The sequence below is a fragment of the Cheilinus undulatus genome, linkage group 1 (assembly GCF_018320785.1).
Source record: "Cheilinus undulatus linkage group 1, ASM1832078v1, whole genome shotgun sequence".
Taxonomy (NCBI): Eukaryota; Metazoa; Chordata; class Actinopteri; order Labriformes; family Labridae; genus Cheilinus; species Cheilinus undulatus.
Genome location: NC_054865.1, coordinates 27,116,857 through 27,138,982, shown reverse-complemented (window position 1 = coordinate 27,138,982; position 22,126 = coordinate 27,116,857). Strand labels below are relative to the sequence as shown.

Here is a 22,126-nt window from a genome sequence, read left to right as displayed (position 1 = left end):
GTGAATTTTTTTGACCCCAACACAAAGTCTATGGTGTGAAGTACCACTTAGAGGGAATCTGGATTTGACAATCCTATGAAGTCTGTACCTGGATAAAAGTGAATTAATCAATCCTTGGCAGAATAAAAGTAGATTACTCAATGTGGATCATTTTTATCTGTATGGAAACTTTAGAACAACCAAGTCATGTTCAGGATGTATCACACTTCAGTCAACAGAGGGTTAGTTTGGCACATCTTTAAGACAAGAAACAGAGGGAAACAGTTTTATTGTCTGCAAACAACTTTACCCATCCAAGCTTTCTGACTGTAATGTTAAATCATGTTTGTTTAAAATTGTGTAAATCAGCAGATTAAAAAGGAGAAGTGATAATATTTGACTTTGCAACCAAACTCAAAAAAGTTTTAGCTTTTGATGTGATTAGAAATTATATTACAGCTGTGGGACATAAAAATGTAAAACCTGCATTTATACATTTATTATAGGGGACAGTGCACACTAATCAATGGACATGTAAATGTGCCAGATTGTAGCCATATGCTAATTTCCATCCATAGTCCCCAGCAGGTTGATGGTATACAAATAAAAACATCAAGCATGCACATAATAGAAATAAAAATAAGTACAAAGATAATATAGGAGATAATATAGGATATAGGATAAGATAATAAAGAGTGCAGTATTATACAGGGACCCACATATAACAATACACAGGGGGGGTAGATGACTGACCAGGAATAACTTGACCATGACAGTTAAAGTGCATAAGGCAGATGGTAAAGTGCTATAGTGCCATAATGCTAAAGTGCTGATGTACTGGACATGCTCATAAATGTTCTTGTGGAAATTGCTCATTTGCCCTTGGCCTGTTTAATTAAAGTGCTGATATGATTGCACATGGCCCTATTGCACAGAATTTGCATATACAGATGAGTTTATGCTTGTATCATTGCACAGGGACAGCATATACAAGTCTATGTATGTAATTTTGAACAAAAGATGCATAAATAGTTGTATGTAAGCATGTATGCATAAAGATAATAAGGTGGTTAAACATGGTCACAATTCTGGTTTGTCCTGAGCCATGCTTTCAGATGACCCCTGAAACTTGCAAAGCTGAAGCATTCGCTCACTGAGAGTGGAGAACTGTCCCCTAATGTGCTCCCGTTGAAAGATAACTTTTTGCCTAAAGGTGAAACACCTAAGAAGTATCTCACAGTCACCTCTGACAGTGGCTCTCATCAGTCTGATTGAAGAGTCCCTGATTTCTGTTTAATGTTGTCATTTAGTGAAGGTGGTGTCAGCCCACGTAGGACTTACTATTTATCAGACCGGCAATTCTAAATATTTGAATATTTTCAAAGCTTGCACTTTTGGAGCTTGTCAGCGATGCAAAAGGGTGTCTTGTCTAAAGTTTTTAATGCTCTTTTGTACAGTGATTCTCCTGGAAGTGGCCAACTAGTTATGCAGTATGCAGTATGCATGAATATCATCAAATGTAGGACATAAGGACAGCACTTTCAGTAAAGGATGCCTGGATTTGCTCAAAATGATTCAGGTTAAATTTAACAGTTTATGATACTTTTTTAATGTGGCTCTTCACCATTTCAACTTATGTGGAGAGGGATGAGTTAGGCAAGAAAAATTGTTGTACATGAATATGTAAAGTGCAGAGAAGCCTAAAATTCTTTAATGAAGGGCTGCAAAAGTTTCCAGGCATCTGACTAAACTACAACAATTCATGGAGCTTCTTCTGTGTTCCTTTTGTGTTGTTGTTATTGTGTTTATGAGTGATTTATCAGAAACCATGCCACACAGAGAAATCTAACTCACGAGAAGCTGCTGGTCTGGCAGATCTGGTGCTGGGAAATGTCCGGTTACAAATGGCTGATGTATCGGCCTCCTCCACGTCCTGCTGCCAGTGACTGAGAAAAAAAAACACAAAACAACAGGGTGTGGGTCAGCAGCTATAATGAGAGGCACCTTGTATGGAGGCACCAATTTCTGGATCTAGCCTTTCATTTGAAGCCAGACAAGAGCTTCAATAGCATTACTGAGAGAGGAGTCGTCTTTTTAAAAACTACAAGTTTCAGCATGAGTATGAGCTTTACAGTATGTTTTTGTTTGGGTACATGTTGACGCCTAAAACAGCTAAAAAAAATAAGTCTATTATGGTGAAATAATGAGAGGCGCCATGACCTTCTAACCTAGCTTATTGTCATGTTTTTGTTGCTTGAGAAAATTGGACTTTGAGCAAAAACTCACAGAATCAGTTTCACCAATTTTGTCACATTAGAATTTTCTAAGAGCTGTTAAAATAGAGTTCAGACATTCCTGAGTTGTTTTTAATTATGTGGACATTTAGTTGAGGTAATAAAAAAATATTAATTAGAATTAAGACTGTAGGTATTCAAACAAGAGAGAGGTGTTTGTACCTATAATTTCACAATTTCTACTTGTTCCGGTTCTTCTTCTTCTTTATGGATTTATTCTGATATTTGTAAATCAAATTACCAAATAAAGGTATTTTGATGAATAAATATTAGATTAATGGATTCAAAATCAAATTTTATTTATCATTTTTGGGATGTGGGGACATGTTTGCTGATCTCTCACCTGTCAGGTGGAGCCATCCTGACGTCCCGACACAGCCGCCCGGTCCAGGCACAGTAAGGGTCTCTGGACAGCACACACTCTCCACAGCTCAGGTAGTTGGAGCAGTTAGCCACGGGAACCTCCACCAGGCCCGAGTTGGACGACACAAACAAAAGACCCTGCAGGAGAGGAGAACCATTGGTGAGTTGGTATAATAATAAAAGGTGAACAAAGGGCACAGCCGCTTTTTGTTACTTCATACTGATTTTTGGAAGGGGAACGTGCTTTAACTATTACTTAAGATAAACAGAGGGATTTAACCTAAACAAAGGGCTAACCCTAACCAGATGTGTTCTTACGTGATGCCAGTCTCTTTGTAAACATATGGTGAACATGCTTAAGCTGTGCTTGCACAGATTATACTTGATTTAATCATACAGATGTACAAACCCACATTTTGAAGGAGTATGACTGTGACATTTATTCTGACTTACAGCACATCCTTGTTTTCCCAAAAGATCAGTCTATATTTAGACCATCCTATCCACAGTTCATTGAGTAGACATTATGTCTGTCTTTAATATCCCTATTTGGAGCTGAGAATCTACTCACAATACGTACCCTGGTCTATATTAACATTACATAATCTTAGATAAGGTTGCTGTTTGGCTTCCTTCGCTTGGGTAGAGGCCATTATGTAATAAAGAGCGAAAGGTAATGAAATTTAGCTTGGGGTAAAATGCCAGAGAGGATAATAAAATCAGTTCCAGACGGAGCTATAACTTACAGGAAACTCAATGGAATGGCCACTACTGAAAGAAAATACTGAATCCACTGTATGAGCTCTGCTAAAATTGGTCATTCTTGTTTTTATCCCTTGAAAATTAATTTTGGCATGAAATGAGTAAACATGATGACACATGGCAAAGAAACACAAAAAAACGGTGAAGCAATCATCATTAAAATGATAGATTACTATTTACCCTCTGAGGATCGAGTTCAATGTGCTGCACAGGCTGAGGCTCTGGAAACAGAACCATCTCCTCTATGATGTGCATCTTATCGTTGGCATTGATGGCTTTATGGAGCTTTCCATCATCTTTGAGAAACAAAAGGGGAGAGGAAGACTTAAACTGATGAAAGGGGAAAGTTTATGAGGGGAAGAATCAACATCATCATCATCATCTTTAATCTGTTTATTTCTAAAGATTATCTTCCAAAATGGTTAAAATATAGGAAAAACCTTCTTTTGCTGCATAATATACCTGTTCCAATGAAGAGGACATCATAAGCTCTCTCCATGCCTTCAATCTTGTGCACAGCAATCTGTGTATAACGCACGCTGCGTTTCAGGAGCAGGGGAGAGCTGCGGATCACGCTGTCCATCAGGAAATGGTCCTTGACAAAGTTGAGCACTTTATCAGGCATGTGCAGAGACGACTGGATCCCCATTTGCCTGGCATGGTTGGTCACACACTGTGGGAGTAAATTAGCAATAAAAAATGAAACTCGTGTACATTTACGTAGCTATCAAATGCAAGCATATGATGACAATGTGTGTGAATGTTTAAGCCTGACTTGTTCATAAAAAGAATAAAATTTGTGTTTATTGGAAACAGAGAGTGACTGTAAAGGCTATTCAATGGTTGATGAAGTCTTGACCACATTAAGACTAAGATTTAGGCCAAATATCAACAGGACAGTGCTTCGTAATAAAAAGAAAACAAAGAAAAAAGACTAATTAAAAAAACATCTGTTCTACAATAGTCTCACTTACAGTTTACAGGTAGAATTACATCCAGTCGGTTAAACTCTGTATAAATTGCTCCTAATTGTGAATCTGAATATTCAGGTTTGCAAAAGACATCTCTATAATTCTCTTTTTCATCCCTTCTGAGAACCTACATCAGTTTGACTAAAAAGTCTCTGATACTACCTGTTGGACAAGCTGCACAGGCGAATCAAAACATGTTGACTTGTTTTGTTTATCAAAGGATCCTGTGTGATTCACTCACCGCCCCGGGCCGAGGTTCTGGCACAGGGTGGTTGTAGGTGTACCACTGCTGTGTCTCTCTGTTGACCTCTCTGTAGCGCCCGCTGAAGGCTCTTTCCACCTGAGCCATGGTGAAAGCACAAACTGCTGAACTGCCTGATGCTCCCTTATACCTGTGGAAACATAAACAGTTCATATACTTTTCATAATTTAATTTATTATATATCTTTTCTGTCTAAAAATGAAGCCATTGAGAGATTTTGTCTCATATTTGAACCTGTTTTCTTACAGCATGTACTCATATTTTACTCATCCTGACTTTTCTGCAGTGCATCTTATTTATTCATGAAACTGGAGCAGCAACTTCTCACTGGAGAACAGTTGTAGAGTGGGTGCTTGAATGATTTCCATATTAAATCCTTTATTTTGTTGATACAATAATTAGCCATTGGGGTTGCATGTGCTTGTGTTAGTGTTTAAGCTCATTACAGCTGCTCTAAATTCAGAGCAGCCAAGTAACAAAATGCTACTTGCCAAGTCTGAGCGCTGATATCAAATAAAAACTGGCTCAAGATGGTGCGTGAGAGCTTTGTAGATTCAAGAGTCTGTGTGTTTGTGCATAAACATAAACTGTAACCGTGCCATAAATTAGAATCATTAAAGTGCTGGTGTGTCTTTGAAACGTGATCAGAGCAAACAGCTTCATCCTTGTCTTACCACTGAGAGGTGAAGACGCCATAGAAGACGGTGCTCTCCCAGCTGTCTCCCATGGGCTTCAGGACAAACATGTCCTGAATGATGTTAAAGGGGAAGCCATCGTCAGGAAGGGAACACAGCAGCTGGGCCTTCAGGAAGGTTGTCCATTTCTTCTGCAGCACTCGTTCACCACCTTTATCCCCCTGCAAACAGTATGTTTCATTATGTTACTACAGATGACTATGCCTTATACACCCACTATTTATACAGGCTTGATTATCAGAATGTACACACTTGTTCCCCATATTTGTTCTTCTAGATTTTTTTAAAGCCTTTACAGCACTTTAGCCAACAGAGGTGGTTTAAAAAGTGCTATATAAATAAATTCATTTCTTTAGAGCAATGTTATAGAAATAAAAGAAAAGAAAATGTCTAAAACAGCGTGAAGTTTGGCGACCAGATGTGATGGACATCTGATAAAGACTTCAACATCACTGTTTTCTGTTATAATGTGGCAGAGCTGTAAAAATACATGATCAAAATTTAGACACAAAGAGGAGAGAATTACTGAATAGACGAGCATGCAGAGACCACTAACAGAAAGCCTATATGTTATTGGTGAAGGCTGTGGCTCATTACAGCTAATAATTCAGTCATTAAAGTAGGAGTATCAGAGATCAGAGTGAGCTCTGGACAACAGACCCGGAGTGCCAGAAAATAGAAGAGTTGGGAATCCAGCTGACAAATAATGATAATGCAGAAATCTGATGGCCAATATCTAAGACAGTCTTTAGCAGACACACAGCTAGGCATTTTATCTTATTCATTTATAAAGGGGAGCAGTTGACAGAATCAGAAACATGGATGAGGTAGTGAGGTAGAAACATCTAGGAAAGGAGCCACAAGCTGGACTTGAACCCTGGCCGCCTGCATACATGGGGCATGGCCTAGCCACTAGGCAATCTGAGTGCCCCCTAAATCTAATTTTTGATAGTATTTTGAGAGAACAACAATGTTTTCTTCTGTGATAACATGAATTTCTTAAGATTAAGAAAAAAACAGAAACTGACTCATTATATTAGATGAACCAGAGCTGTATTCTTGAGATAGACCAGTCCAGATCTCAAGAAAACAACCAAAATTTGTGTATCCCTCACAGGACAGTTAAGTAAAAATTGAAAGCAAGTCCTCTGAGAGCTTTTGCACTGACCAAACCAACACAAAAGCAAAAAAAGCTTAAAGATAAAGACTGCTAGTAACCTTGCAAAGCAGATGGATATACCCCTTTCCTTGTTTTTCACTGGCGAATCCATATTGCAAAGCTCCCGTCTGAACTGTTTGGGCCCGGTTAGAAAGTGACAGGACCAATCAGCGATGAGGAGCAGTACTCTCAGGTGCAGCGGAGTCGTGACGTATGCAAGCAGCAACAAGAGGCCGGTGCAATTATAGTGGAAGACATAAGCATGGATGCTGCTAAAGCGCCAGTTTTATCAGAACTTGACAACATTTCTTCGTTAAAAGAAGAAGAAAGAACAGCAGTGAGTTGTTTTCTTTTCTAAAATGACAAAAGTCGTGTACTGTCATGTCTATAGCTGCCATGGTTCGCGTTATTCCTTGGTAGCTGCACACGCGCACCTCGATAGCGGCTACATCACGTGTTTTGTTGCTCTGATTGGCCCGTAAAGATGTGACAGACAGAACGTTCATCCAATCACACTCCTGAGTTTTTTCCAAATCCTCTGCCCTTTCCTAAATGCTTAGTATTGAAGGTTTTCCAGGTGGATGTGTGAAACAAATCCATCTGGTGTGTCAGGTTAGACTGCTAGATAATTCCTGTGTAATTTAGCTATTTAAAACCGCTGTGTTCTTTATGTCTTATTGTTCAATGTAAAGTCAATCCTATCAAATTCCTGTAAACTGCATATAAACAATCACCCACTTCCAAATCCCTGTCATTAAATCAGGCTGTTCGAGTGACAGATTCTCTGGACAGATACTCTCAAGCATATGATAGAAGTTAAAGCATAGCACAGCTATGTGTGGAAGGGGTCTTAAAATATGCTGCAATAGAGCAGCTGTTACATGTCGAGTCCTTGTGTTGTTTTAAACTGCAGTCCCTTCTGTTAGCTGTGGAGGATGCTGTTGAAGCCAGAAAATCTGAAAGTGGTTATCACCTGCTTTTTTAGGATAGAAGCTGGGCAAATAATAACAACATATCCAGATTTTAATGTTCTGATTAATCCAAAGTGTTAAAGCCCTTTCTTGTAGGATTTTATTCATAATTTTAAAGGATATTTTGACAAAAAAAGACATTAAAAAACTCACATAAAAAGAAAGCAGAGCAAAAATATCAGCTGCTCTTTGAAGGAGAGGAGACAGTGAAATTGGAAACATACAGTTGCTAGTTATTAATTACCACTTTGAAGATTAAATCAGCAATTCAGGCCTCACTTCTTTTAGACAGAGAAGTGTTTTTAACTTATTTTGAGCTGTCTGGAAATGTTCAGGTAAACAGTTATCAGACGACTTCACGATGGCTAGCAATTATCAAAAGGCTTGTAAACACACACCAAAAGACACTCCTTAAAAAAACAGCGCGCAAGGAGAAAAACACGGGAGGAGTAGGAGAAGGACAAGGAGGAGGAGGAGGAAGAAAAGACCAAAACAAGTGGTCTCGCCCAATCTCAAGACAGCTCTCCGGCCTCACATCCAAACGATCCCATCAACAACACGGCCTCCAAAACCCTAAACAACTCCTACATAAGAGCACCAGGAGAGATAATAAAATGCACAACTATAACTACCTCTGTTTCCTCCTCTGTGTGGGTTTACACACAAACAATCATGTAGCTCAGCAGAGAGGTAAATCTCGTGGGACTAATGCCCGGTCTGGGAGCCAATTACTAGGCTGTGGTGGTAGCCTGTCCACATAATGAGGAGCCCACATTCCTGCTCTCTCAGCTGTCCACGCTGTTGTTACTGAGCTCTGCTGTGCAGCTTGTATTTTCAATCACATCAACCACTCCCCCTGATAACTGCTCTCCACAAATATATTCTCCTCCTTGTGCCATGTTGCAGTGCTCTGATTTTATCTCAACATCATATTTTAGATTCCTTATGTTGATGAGGAAGTAAAAAAGTGGTGCCACACAATGTTTATGATCTGCCTGCTTCCCTCAGTCCCTCAGTGTGCACACCTGAATAAACAAAAGAAAAAGGGAGTGGAAGGAGGGAGGGGGACAGTTGGGAAAAAGGGGAAGAGAAAACAAACTCGGAAGCAGATTTACTTGGCAAACCCAAGTAAAACAGTAGTCACAAGAGCACGAATACGCTGAAGAGGCTTTGAATTATCTTATCTAACATGAAATGTGTCATCTTTATAAGGGTTATAAAATGTCAGCCAAGCTCAACATCTGAAATATTTTAGATATTGATATAAACCACATTCACACATATTTGGCCTTGCTCTGTTACACAGAGAGAAAAGGGAGTGCTGCTTTCTGTCAGTGGTTACAAATACTGAGGCTGCTAACAGGGAGGGGTCTTCATACCTCAGTGTTACCTAACTCTGATCTGAGTTCAGCACTTTCTGCTCCATGAGGGAGTCAAAAGGGTGAGTGCTCAAAATTTACACACTATTCAGAGAAATTAAATGAGTATGCTGAGAAATTAGGATCTGCAACTGCAAAAATCCAGGGACCAGTTTCTTGAAGACATCCTAGACAGTCTGTAAGGGTGGGCTGAGTTTACTTTTGCTTTTAGCCAGAGGTTGAAAAAATACACGACCATTGTACTCAAGTATAACTACAGTTCCTCTGGTTAAAATTTGCTTTGGTAAAGAAAAAGTACTGGTATGAAAATCTACAATTTTGACTGCAATTGACTGGCAACCAGTCCAGGGTGTTCCCCACCTCTCGCCCAATAAAAGCTGGGATGGGCTACAGCCCCCAGCGACCCCCATCCATCCATCCATCCATCCAAAATGGATGGATGTTGCTGGGTTTTTGAAATCACTTTCAATTTGACAAGCAACATATCAAACAAAGTTCTGGTATCTTTATAAATCTAATGCGCACTGAACACGAACATCCATAAATCAAGCATAAGGCATTAGTTCAGACAAGCCATGGAGTTGAGTGCTGCCATATAAGATCACCTCTCATGCAAGGCTTCATCAGCTGATGGCCAACTGATTTGCTCTAAGCATGCTATTGCACTCATGCTGGCATATGCTTTGCTGCTCCATCTGCAAGTTGCTTTTTGTAACCCTCCTCCACCCCAGTTCCTCCTTTATTCTGCTTCTGACTTAATCAATTTTATTCTGTTTTTATTGATAAATGCTTTGTTCTGGGTTTATTGCTGTTTCTCCCCCTGCTCTAGGCTCTTCTTGTAGGCACAGGAAGTGCAGGAACTTGCTTGATGCTTTCCACATAGCTTGTGGAAGGGCAAGAGGATCCCAGAACAGCTACACTGCCAAATGTAAATGACAGCGATAAGAGCAAATTAAAAACTGCTAATAAAGAAAAAAAATTACAATGGTCATGACTAGACTAGACTAGACTTGACTAGAGAGGCTCTGTAAAACAGCTGAAATGCAACATCTTTCCAAAGTTTGATTTAAGCATTTCTTTTGGTAACTGAATGGCAGGATAAAACTTGTGTTCTGTCAATGTACTTATTTGTAAATGTTCTCAGTATTTGACCCAGTACACTGGAGAATAAACCACCTGCATCAGACTCTGAAAAGAAAACCGTCAGGAGAACGAGGGCTGCTGCATTCCTCTGAAATAAAAGCGCTTTATAGAGCAGAGAAAGCCATTCTTCTGTCTCTATTGCACAGTTCATCTGCAGTGAGTTGCCACAGTCTAGGGGCCTTTCTGTCAATGATTTCCATATATAGAACTCAGGAGGTGCTCCGCTGGCTTCCAGAGGTGTTGCAGCACCGAGTGGCAGAGCCTAGCAGGACTAAGTCATTATGCTGTCACTTAAGATTACATGCTGTCCCTACGATTACTCACATTAATGCCTCCATGAACAAGAGCATCAGTCAGGGAGGATGCTGAGTGTGTGTATATCAGACGGCTTCATAGCGCTTTAATTGATCCAATGACAGGTGAAAAGGGATAAAATCTGCTGTTGATTTTTCAGGGTGATCAAGCAAAGTAAACTCAGAGAGAGGGAGGGGAGGTGACGTCAGCAGTTTAAATGACGCGAGTAAATTCTGCAGTTGCTACAGTTTGCCTGCAACAAAAACGGGCCATAGAGTAGAGTGGAAAAAAGCATTTCATATTGCTGCGAAGCCCCCTTGAATACTAATAATGCCTGCAAAGCTCAAAGTGCTGGTGGAGAAAGGCAAAGAGCTGGAGGGATGGACGAGTGCAGCTGACATTGTGAGGGAGATGGAAGGAGAGGGGGAGATGACATTGCAGAGGAAAAGGGAGGGAGGGCGACATGGCGAAGAGGAGAGGATGATTCAGACGAGGGGAAACCGAATCTGTTGAAAACATGTTTTGCATGGTCAAATAGAGAAAGCTTTAATGCACCAGTGACAGGTTTCCAATGCCAGTGCTCGTACTCGTACAGTTAAATGCTACCAAACGTGCTTTGACATGGGAGCATCTCGCCTTGTTCTGAGGTAATTGTATCAGGATTAAGGGGAGAAAGCTTAAAGCCTGCTGTGCCTCTTTTTTTGCCTGAGCGTCTCATGTAAAGACCTCAGCCTAACCCCAGGTGTCTTACCTTACACACACGAGCAATCCTTGACACAATGGTGTTGTCAAAGAAGTCAAATTCCTTTCCTGCCTCGCTAAAGAAGAAGTAAATTTTGTCATCGTCCCCCACAGGGTTTCCTATTGGCTGGCTCTCCTCAATGTAAGCCGAGCCAACAAAGACGGGATCTGTTAAAAACAAAAAAACACAAAGGAAAATATGTGTTTAAAGGCAGATGTTATAACTTTATAATATACACAAGGGAACTATTTTTTTCAGCCCTTTAACCATTTTGGTACCATCGTACCTTTGGAGAGAGCTTACAAAGAAGTGTGTGTGGTGGTTTTGAAGCACATGTGCTATGACTGATACAGCTCGTCTTTGCTCAGTCTGCATGCATTAGCGACTAATGATCACTACTTTCGGAGCTTATCTGCTCTGTTGAGTACATAATGGAAGATATGTGGAGGGAAAGCACAGTTTATCGTTTGAGTTTAAATATAAGCGTTTCTTTTTTTGTTTTTTTACCTTGCAGCCACTTTAAAGAGTTTTCTGTCTTAAGAGCTGTTCCCTGACCCAAACTCTTATAAATGACAGGTTCATTCCCTTGGAAGTTGCTGACAGTACCGGTGTACAGTTCACCATCTGGAAGAAGAATGGAGGGAGAATGCAAGACTGTAAATATGGAGCCTGATTTGTTGTTAATTAAACATCATAAGATATAAAGATATAATGTGATGGGGTTTTTTGACTGAAGCAGAAGAAGTAGTTTGGAGAAAATTGAGAGCAGTCTGAGAAAAGGGCTTGGACAAATCATTTCTTCCACTTAAATCCTGCTCAATTACTCACTAATTGCTTGTTACAGAAGTTGAACACAAACAGAGTCTGCTGGTGTCCGGCTATTTATCAGAAAGACTGACACAGACAGACCACATTAGCAGGCTGATTACGACTCTCATTACACAATCAAAAGTGGTGGCTAGCATTAGAGTCACTCCAGAAAGCAGTGTAGCCTGTTTTCAGACAGAAATGATACCTTTTAGTTCTCATGCTTAATATTCAGAGTAACATGGAAAGAAAAGGTACATCTTTGTGTAACTACATACCAACGATGATGGCAGTGGATTTGTACTCTGGATTAAAGGGGCAGCGGCTGCGTCCATCCTCCATCACAACCTCGCCCTCTTCGTCTTTCTCCAGTGTGAATGTTGATGTGTTCTGGAGACACACAGAGCACACATGTCCCTCAGGCACAGTCCAATTAAAGTCTACTAACAGTAAAGAGTGAGCTCACAACCTCCCACTTATTCCTTATATTCATTCACTGTAATCAGAACACTAATGTTTATTCATTACTAGGAACTGTAAACTAGTTCTCACTGGTAAATAAGACAAATATCAGACGAGTCATCATTTCTATGGGGTGAAAATTTAAGCTCACGGCCGATCTTAGACTGCTGTTTTGGGCCTATTACAATGACTGTACTTGCTGATCTCAAGCCCCATGATGCATGATACACTTTTAATGACAACAAATCCCATGAATATGACCAAAATCTGAGCACCAATTTAAAACACACATACCTATTACTTACCCATACCTTAAACAGTCCCTGAAAGGCAAACTTTATGTTTAAATAATGGTTGCTAAAAAGGCACACAGCTGCTTCAGGAAAATAGTAAGCTTTTTAAAAATATATATATGGCCTGTTTTAGGGATTTATGTCAAAAGAAGGAACAGATAGATCCTAGGAGAGAGAAACAGAAAAATATTAGGGAATGGTCTCTAGCGCTCTGGGTTTGTTCTCTGTCATGAGATTTGTTAAGAATAAGAAGCAAATTAAGCTGACATTGCCCTTAAATTCCCATTTAAAGGAATTTCTCAATGGACTGTCTTTAGATAGTGTTTCTGAAACAGAAAGAAGATATACTTAATAGTAGGATTAATAATTTAAAAAGAAAAGCTTCTCTTTTAATCAAAAAACAACCATAGAGGCTATGCAGTGACTGCTTCAAATATGTGAATATCAAAACTGCTCAGACCCTTTAAATTTTTAAATCTTGCTCAAGACTCAATCAATATTGGCTTTTAACACAAGTTGATCTTGACATCCTAACATTTCATTATTGGAAATTAGGGCTGTCAGCAGTTATGAATTAACTGTGACACAATTAAGTTCTAAGATTAGTGCATTAATTTTTTAAAATCGCATTTATGGCATGCTTGATTAGGCCTTTTATCACACTTTGTAAAACAAATCACTGTTCCTGGATGACTCATTTCGCTTCAAAAAACTCATAGACTCCCTTTTTTCCTTTCAGTCCATAGCCATACCTTTTTCCATGGTTAAGTTCATGTAATTATTTTTGATGTAGCCCAAGTGCCTTGTTTTCTTTATATACGGTCATGTTTGATTTGATTAAGAACACATTTCTATATCCAAACAAAAAGTCAACTACCCTTGGTTTAAGACAGTATACAATTAAAAATGAAACAAAACCTTTTTAAATGAAAAACTAAGAAATGTCGAAATGGGTTTTTTATTCATTTAACTCATTAACTGCTAACTAACTGCTGCTGAATAAACAATGGCTTAATTTTATAGACAATTAGTTTGTAAATTTTCTGTTGACTGTTTTTGTGTCATACAGTTTGTTTATATGAGCCAGAAACACTCTCATCATCAATTTAACAGATTTTATTGCAGAACGGATATACAGTTTTGCTTGGCGATGAAAGCTCTACTCAAAAGATGTTCCCTTGGTTAGCCAAGCGGCATGCTTGACTTCCCAGGAAGCACAGTGCTAGAAACTCCCATATAGATAAACATTAAAGACAAACTATGTGAAATACAATGCAGCCAAGTTTAGCAGCAACCCCTTTCTTAGCAGCATAAAAGTGAATGTGAGGGCGCAACAAAAGTGTTAGCCTAGAAAGGAGGAAGCCGGGCTAGTGGAGGTGCAGCTTTGCCAACAGCTGTTCAGGGTGATCAGCAGTGGTAAAGCAGGGGTCATGAGGAATGATGCCATATTTAAATGGACCACCTTGATGAGAGAATGCACTGTGATTGGCTGCATGTGCTCAGAATATTCGATCAGCTGGCAGTCAGCTGACTGCACACACTAACTGCACTTTGGGGGATTTGGGGGATTTTTCTATTACAAAGTATGAAAATAAGCATAGTCACTTTCATTAATTTTAGCTGACAGCATGTAAACAGAAGGCAGGAATGGTGTTAAAAATGCCTTAAAAATATTACACAGCGAGTGTGGGGGACATCTAATACTAATGACATACATTTGTCAGGGTTAATTGTATCTCAAACATCCTATAAAGGTATTCAATGTCAAAATAAAACAAAGGACTATTCCATGCTCCCAACCTTGTGGGAACAGTTTGGGGATGGCCCCCTCCTGTTCCAACATGACTGTGCACCAGTGCACAAAGCAAGGTCCATAAAGACATGGATGAGAGAGTTTGGTGTGGATGAACTTGACTGGCCTGCACAGAGTCCTGACCTCAACCTAATAGAACACCTTTGGGATGAATTAGAGCGGAAACTCACTCCTAAAATATAACAGGTGGTCTAATAAATTTGTTAAGCACTGTATATACTGTAAAACGTCATTACTTTATGCTAAACCTACCATATTTTTTTGACTCATGATCTGTGTGATTCAGTTTGGTAATTTGAATCGTTAAAGCTTTTTGGGACAGAACATGGACAGTAGATCTTTGTCAACCCTCACATGTAATGAAATGTAGGCCTACTGCATTAAAAATAACTTGTTCCATTTAGTTTTAATCAAATCAAACATGACAGTATAAAGTTCCTCTGCTGCTTAGAAAATCTTCCCATGCTCTGTCATGAAGAGTTACTGTTACACTCAGGCCTTGTTTTAATTCATGTCTGTCACTGGATTGTTTACTGGATCTCCTTGGCTTCAGTGTGTCACTGCCTGTAAAACCCTCTAAGACTGTTTTCAGAGCAGCTATGAAAACAAAACATTTATTAACCTTAATATTCTGCATCTTTGAGAGCGTCTGGTGGGTAGGAATGTCCCGGGACACTCACACATGCACACACAGTCCTGGACTCTGTCAACATGATGAGTGTTCATCCAGACTATCCAGGCTCAGAGATGCCTGGAATCCCAGTTCAGGGCCTAAAGTCCTACAAGGTCATCTTCAGTTTGAGATTTCCTGTTATTTTCTGTCTCTCTGACGTCAACGGACAAAGTTTAATACCCCGCTTTAAGAGGCGAGCTGTCGCCAAGCTTGACATCCCTCCTATCGCTGAAATCAATGTCATCTTGCTGCCGGTTGCCTTAGCTCCAGAGTCATTCCTCTGCAACACAAACAGATCTTGCACTTCCCTCTTGCTGGAAATCACACAGCTCATGTACCCCCTGTTGACTTGTCTGGCTAAAGTGCCTCAGAAGCATTTGGTTACGCCTGGATAACTGCAGATCCAATGCTGACATGGTGGATAAAAGAGCCTGATTCCCAAAGAAAGCCAGAAAAAAATATGGAAAGCTTCAAAGCTGTGCTAGTGAGAGAAGTGGAGCAAAACAGAAATCCACACTTGCTTCTGGAAAAGGAGAATAATTAACTGCTGAAGGTTATATTAAGAGGTTAAACTCACTATGTATGCACATATAGGGCTGAAGGCGTAGGTCCCACACACGTAGAGATGAGTGCTGTTCAGCCGCAAGAGGATTTTGATGTAATTGAAGCAATCAGTCTGGATGGGGAACAAATGGAGAGAAATTCACAAGAAATTCTTAGCAGTTCTTTTCTTGAAAAATCCTTAAAAATATGTGCCTGAAAAATACTTCAGACAGTGTCAATACAAATTGTTAGAAACATAAAAATGCTGAGAGGAAAACCTCCCAGCCTCTTGCAGCTTCTCTGTAAATCACAGACATAGCTGAATTCTGCAGTACAAAGAGTACCAAGGTTCGTCGCCAAGGGATACAACAGCTGGCATGACAACACAGTAATAGACAGAGGAGAAGAAGAAGAAGCAGTGAACACACAGAAAAGAAGCAATTCCCTGTCGAGCCAGCGCACTTGATGAATCTATTTGTAAGAAGTGGAAAGGTTTGTCAACACAGAACTCGGTTTATCTTCTCAAAACACAAGTAAAACGATTGAGAGAGCACAGCGAGGGAAGAAAAAACAGCCGGTACGAGTCAAACCCATCCTTTCCATGCTGCCTTTATAGGACTATTTCCTGAGGTGTTTTCATTATTGTGCTGCAGCGGTTTAAGATGCCTCTCTCACCTCTAGGTTCTTCCCTTTGAAGCTGCATTCCTCTCTTTTTCCAGCAGGAGTGCCCCATGTCAGCTGAAGATGAAACAGAAAAACCCTGAATAAGTGATGCTGAATACAGAAAATCAGACTGATTTTGCTGAGAAACGTTTCTGTAACATCAAATTCTACAAAGAACATGGGGTGAGGTGCGTAAATAAACAAAAATCACTTCAAACAACACACAAGAATCAACAAGGCTGCAAGATTTTGTGTTTCACAGGTATTTTACAACTTAAATATGTATTTAGTCCACACTAATTTAATTTTTTCCTCTCATAATCCATTTGATATGCACTCACATTCTTCTGCAGCTTCGTCTTGCTGATGTCTGAGAGGCTGAGGGCAAACAGCGCCTCCCGGGCCCCGACGTACAGCATGTCGTCCTCCTGGCTGAGCAGCAGAGACGTGTAATTGAAGACGCCGTTCACAGAGAATCTCTTGGCCGACCTTTCCTTTGCATCTGGGAAAGACAGCAAAAACACACACGCACTCTTGAAATTATTATCACATAAGTGGAGTGGGAAAAGAGAGGAACAGACTGGTACAGAACATTATCCTGATGCTCAAAGTACAAGAACAAGCTTTAAAGTGCTCACAAGCACAAAAAGAGACCCTCAATTACTATACTTACAATTCAGCCAAACAGTAAAGACAGTCTTCACCTTCTGCAGTGAGAAAAGCAATCAGTGATTTCCATATAAAACTAGAAATAATTAGTAACTTTACACTGAAAATGCTTTCCAAATGGCAAGTAAACTTAATCTCATCATCAGAACTCAAGAGCTGGATAAATTCAAGATATTCAAAAATAATCGGACTGTTTTGCATCTAACGGCAATTGTGTATGTGTGACTGCTGCATTACAGGATGTGCAATGTCAGTAACGTGATCTGAGTACATTCTACTGCCAACTGTTTCTTGATGAAAACCAAAACCGTAACTTTTCTTGTTTCTTTGACCAACTAAGTTCTGTTGCATACTGCCTTAGAGAACTGACCATTGAGCATGCAGACTGTGCATGTCTCCTGCATGTTCAAACGCACAAGCTTCAGGAAATGCACTGGCACGAAGCTCAAGTAGACACTCAAACACAGATCTGACATCTATGTATTCCCACTACTTGAGGCACCTTATTCCACTAATGCTGCGGATGCATACATGGACCATTAATGGAACTGATGTGCACGTAATTGTTGACTTTTAGCAGCTTTGCCAGGACTGCATACCATTACGTGTGATGAATCATGGGCAGGCTGAGATGGTAGGATTTCTTTTGCTAGAAATCAATCCAAGGGTTAGTCATGGAGACTAGATCCAGCTTTTAACTTTGTAAGACATGATCTATGGCAGTGGTCCTCAACTGATTTGGCATCTGGACTAAGGTTGGGCAATTAATTGAAATTCAGATTAAATCACAGTAGGCCCCACTTTCTTTGACCTGAAATGGGTTTCATAATACCAGTTTAATATATGTTTTTTGATGCAGAGATGTTAAGCTACACATCTTGCAAACCTTCAAGTGATTTTTTTTCTAGAATTGAAAAAATACTTTCCTTGTTTTGTCTTAAAATGAGAAAGACATCAAATCACTATTCCCTCCGTTAACAGGACTCATATTGAATTCGCAACGAGTAAAAAAAGTCTCAATTACATTTTTTTCCCAAACTGTTCAGCTCTAGGTAATTCTTTCTAATACTGTGTTGGTTTTGATACAGAATGATTTATTGCTTGTTTGTTGGGGAGTGCATACGATGTAGAACTTAAAAATTATTGCATACTGAATTGCAATCACAATATTGGGGGGAAAAAAATATATAATTTTCCCATATTGTTTAGCCCTAATCTGGTCCACCTCCTCCTTATGAGAAATTGCAAACAAAATTTGAAAAATTTAAACAAAAATTAAAAACGTAACACTTTTAAACTATTAATGGACCAGTTTGGACTCTACACATAACAAAACATGACTGAACAACATGACAGGGTAAAAAAAAATGTACTGAAAAGCACATTGTTACAGAAGGTCATGCATGCTTCTGTATACTCAATTCTGGTCTCATCACAAGAAACTGCCTCAATATATCAGGAAAACACAGTCTGGTTTACCAAGAAAAGGAGACAAATCTGTTGAATTTTGAGAACACAACAAAATTGACTCATTATTAAAGTAAAACTATGTAAAATAAATATATGGTATAAATATATAGATGTATGTCCACTAAGGATTGCTATACAGTTTTAGTCACATTCTTTTTTTCTAAGGGGCACATTCCTGACCCACTGGAAACAACTCTACGGCCCACTTGTGGGTCCCTTCCCACCAGTTAAGAATCACTGGTCTATGGTATAGACCACAAGCAACACAGTCACAGGCCACACGTTTATTCTGTAAAGCTTAAGAAGAAATGTGTCACTCCACCGGCTTTCCCTCAGTATGAGTTTATGTGTTTGTCAGAGCAGCTGCCAGAGGGCTAGACATGGTGTGTGATGAAAGCAGAAGAGGGTTTAGATTTAAAATGAAAAAGTGTGTTAAAGATACAAAAAACAACTGTAAAAAAATCAAATATATATGCTGAAGAATGCATATTGTAGTATTCTTTTGTCTGATTGCATTTAACTAACTATGACTAATTTGTCATAAGTTACCTTCCTTTGGTCAAAGTATGGAAACCTATAGAGGATGTGCAGTCATATATTTTATTTCACTCCACTTTACCCTAACCATAAGTGCCGCCCCCCCCCCCCCGAAAAAAAAAATCCCAATCAATTTTTGTTATGATTGGATGCTTACTGGAAAGTAATACAATCTACAGGATAATTAGCCACAACTCAAATTCTGTTGAAAACTCATCATGCAAGTCAACTGGTCACATTTTTGGTTCATTTAGATAATGACAAAAAGTTGACATATTTTCTAAGAACTCTTTGGTGAAACACGCCCATTATGGAGAAAAAACCTGATTATGAAGTGGAAGCTATGTTGAATTAACCTGACATGCCAGATGGATGTGTTTCACACACCCATCTGGCAAAGCTTCAAAAGGAGGCTTTGAAAAAAACTTGGAGTATGATTGGATGAACGTTTTGTCTGTCACATCTCTACGGGCCAATCAGAGCAACAAAACACGTGACGTAGCCGCTATCAAGCTGAGAATACTGAGAATAACACGAATCATGTCGACTATAGACATGTAAGTACTAAACTTTTGTTGTTTTTGATAAGAAAACAACTCAGTACTGTTATTTGTTCTTCTTTTAACAAAGAAATGTTGTCAAATTCTGACAAAACTGGCGCTTTAGCAGCATCCATGATAATCTCTTCCTCCATAACTGCACCAGCTCTTGCTGCTGCTTGTTTACATCACGACTCTGCTGCACCTGAAAGTACTGCCCTTCATCACTGATTGGTCCTGTCACTTTCTAATCGAGCCCTAACAGTTCAGATGGGAGCTTTGCAAGATGGATTCACCTGTGAAAAACAAGGAAACAGGTGTATCCATCTGCTTTACAAGGTTAATGTTGAATCAAGAAAATAACTAACTTTTGCAGGTCATAAAACACTACTGACTCCTGGTATCAACACAAAATAACCCACAGTCCTACAGTGTTTGATTATTTTTGGTCCTTAAAGGAAATCTGTTTTTCGAGGCTTCACACAGAGCCACAAATTTAGCAGAAAACTACAACAGGTGAACTAACATCACACCACCTCATCTGCAGCCAAACACATAGTGGTAAGTTCCAGTCAATTCAATTTAAGCTACAAAGGAGGGGAAACTGTCACTGAGTGTTTTGTCATCGTTGTATGCCTCAGCTGTCCTCTCTCTGTTTATCCTCTCTCTGGCTGAAGCCACCAGCTCCTGTAGCTCAGTGCAAACATGTCACATGTGTGCCAGCGAGCCACGTCCACACTTTCCTGCGCTGGCCCCACTCTTTGCTCTGTGCTGGCATCGGGGTAAAAGCCTCTTCAACTCAACACCAATCCAAATCTCCTTTATTCTGCTGCGCGCCAACCCCTCTTCAAACGAGTCTCTCTAACATTGGGCCGTAAGTCAAATGAGTTACTTTTTCCCCCACATTACTCCCCTCTCTGCAGAATCAAGTGGTTCTTGTTATTAAGCACAGATTGAACGAACACATTTATAGCATTTCCTTTGGCACTGGTAACAACTCCTGATCCTCTGCAGCAGCAACTTTTTTTTTTTACTATTTTCCTCTGTGAGAGAGCACTTTAGAGAGGTTTGGATTGATTCTACAGCCTTTTAGTATCACAGGTCACACCTCTATTAAGTGTTCACTTTCTGGATCCACTCACCATGTTATAACCTGCCCAAACTAGGAAATGTAGTGACAACAAGTCAGATGAGAGTCATAGAGAAACAGCTGAGTTGTGTTTGTGTGGATCTGGTGGGTGGATGTTTTCCTGGATATCTATCTCTAGGACGATCATTCTTCTACAGGTCACCAAAGACATGGGATATGTGCAGTCAAATATTTGTGCATCCTCTGCTTACATACTTCTCATCCTCTGCAGTTTTCCCCCCATCTTTGTAAATGTTTATCTATTTCCTCTCATTCCAAACATATTAAACACACTCCATATGCTCCCCAAGCCAAAATGCTGGGGGTCACACACTCCATTTGCTTGTCCAAATAAGATTACTGGCTCGTTTCGGGAGTCGTCAACACTAATATTTGCTGCAGTTAAACCATTTACAGCCTTTTCCCCATGTATAACCAGCTAAATGAATTCAAATTTAGACACTTCTGATGGCAGCAAAAAAAAAAAAAAAAAAAAAAAAAGAAAGACACCAGCAGTTGGTTTATCTCCAGCACTCCAGGTGGTTTTGCTGGACCGTAATGCAAATGGAGGCAGTAAACAGCAATAAACGTTTACAACCCACGACTTAAACTTTTCAATGTGCTCACAAACAAATGGTTCAACTAACACTCAAGGCGCTTTGGCAGATGATCGTCTTCCCCTTATGGGAGTGAAAGCCAGCTGCACAAGCCAGATCTTGTCCAAAAATCAAATCTTAGGCTCTCTGCAGATCAACAGCCCTCGTTGTGTCTAAAACGTTTTCACATCTGGAGTCAATGAAGAGAGGGGCCTGTCATTAAAATCAAGGGAGGGGATAGATTAAAAAAAGGCTTCCTATTGTCATGCATAGGTCACCAAAGACAGAGGCTAAGTTCTCCTTTGGGTAAGGAAAAGATAGTTTATTTCAAGGTAAAGTAACTCTGTTAAAATGTCCTAAATGCTCATAAAGTGAGATACACTCAGTCCCAGTGGTCTCTGCTGTTAGCAGACAAAGGAAAGCCAGCTCTCCTCCCAACAGGGGGACATATCATCACTTCACTGTCATGGCTCCCCTGAGTTTTACCCATTCACTGGAACCAAAAACAGCCTTCCCTCAGCATATTAAAACTCTCTGACATGAATCACAGCGACATCCTCTTAGACAGACAGTGAAATAACAAGCAGAGGAGAGCACTCATGAAAGTTTTACTCAGAGAGCAGTCAGGGGCTACTTAGCAGAAGGGCGGGGAAGGTTGGAGATCAGGCTGCTGAGTGGGAGTTGTGGTAACCAGGATCTGCTGGATTAACATGTTGACCCATGAAGAAACGTTTGGAAGGAAATGTTTGAAAACTCTCAGATGGAATTTTGATGCGTTTAAAGGGTCGAGCAGTAGCAAAGCTTAAAGCTGCAGAAGAAACTTAGAGATTCTCTCTCTTTTCATCCACAGGACGATTCATCTGAACTCTCCTATGCAGCACATCAGTTGTGTGTTTTGACATGCATGCAGCAGAATGT

At 39.8% G+C, this 22,126-nt stretch overlaps 1 protein-coding gene across 1 annotated transcript in view; it reads right to left on the bottom strand.

Moving 5' to 3' along the window:
• Positions 1–22,126, bottom strand: part of sema4bb (sema domain, immunoglobulin domain (Ig), transmembrane domain (TM) and short cytoplasmic domain, (semaphorin) 4Bb) — a 64,968-nt gene that overhangs the window by 5,186 nt on the left and 37,656 nt on the right. The window contains exons 3-14 of the mRNA XM_041783332.1: positions 16,610–16,770; positions 16,281–16,343; positions 15,640–15,738; positions 12,100–12,211; positions 11,522–11,638; positions 11,024–11,181; positions 5,306–5,487; positions 4,611–4,761; positions 3,861–4,071; positions 3,579–3,694; positions 2,617–2,774; positions 1,834–1,925 (exon numbers count right to left, since the gene is read on the bottom strand). Coding sequence (XP_041639266.1) covers positions 1,834–1,925; positions 2,617–2,774; positions 3,579–3,694; positions 3,861–4,071; positions 4,611–4,761; positions 5,306–5,487; positions 11,024–11,181; positions 11,522–11,638; positions 12,100–12,211; positions 15,640–15,738; positions 16,281–16,343; positions 16,610–16,770 — 1,620 coding nt within the window. The remainder of the gene's footprint in view (positions 1–1,833; positions 1,926–2,616; positions 2,775–3,578; positions 3,695–3,860; positions 4,072–4,610; positions 4,762–5,305; positions 5,488–11,023; positions 11,182–11,521; positions 11,639–12,099; positions 12,212–15,639; positions 15,739–16,280; positions 16,344–16,609; positions 16,771–22,126) is intronic.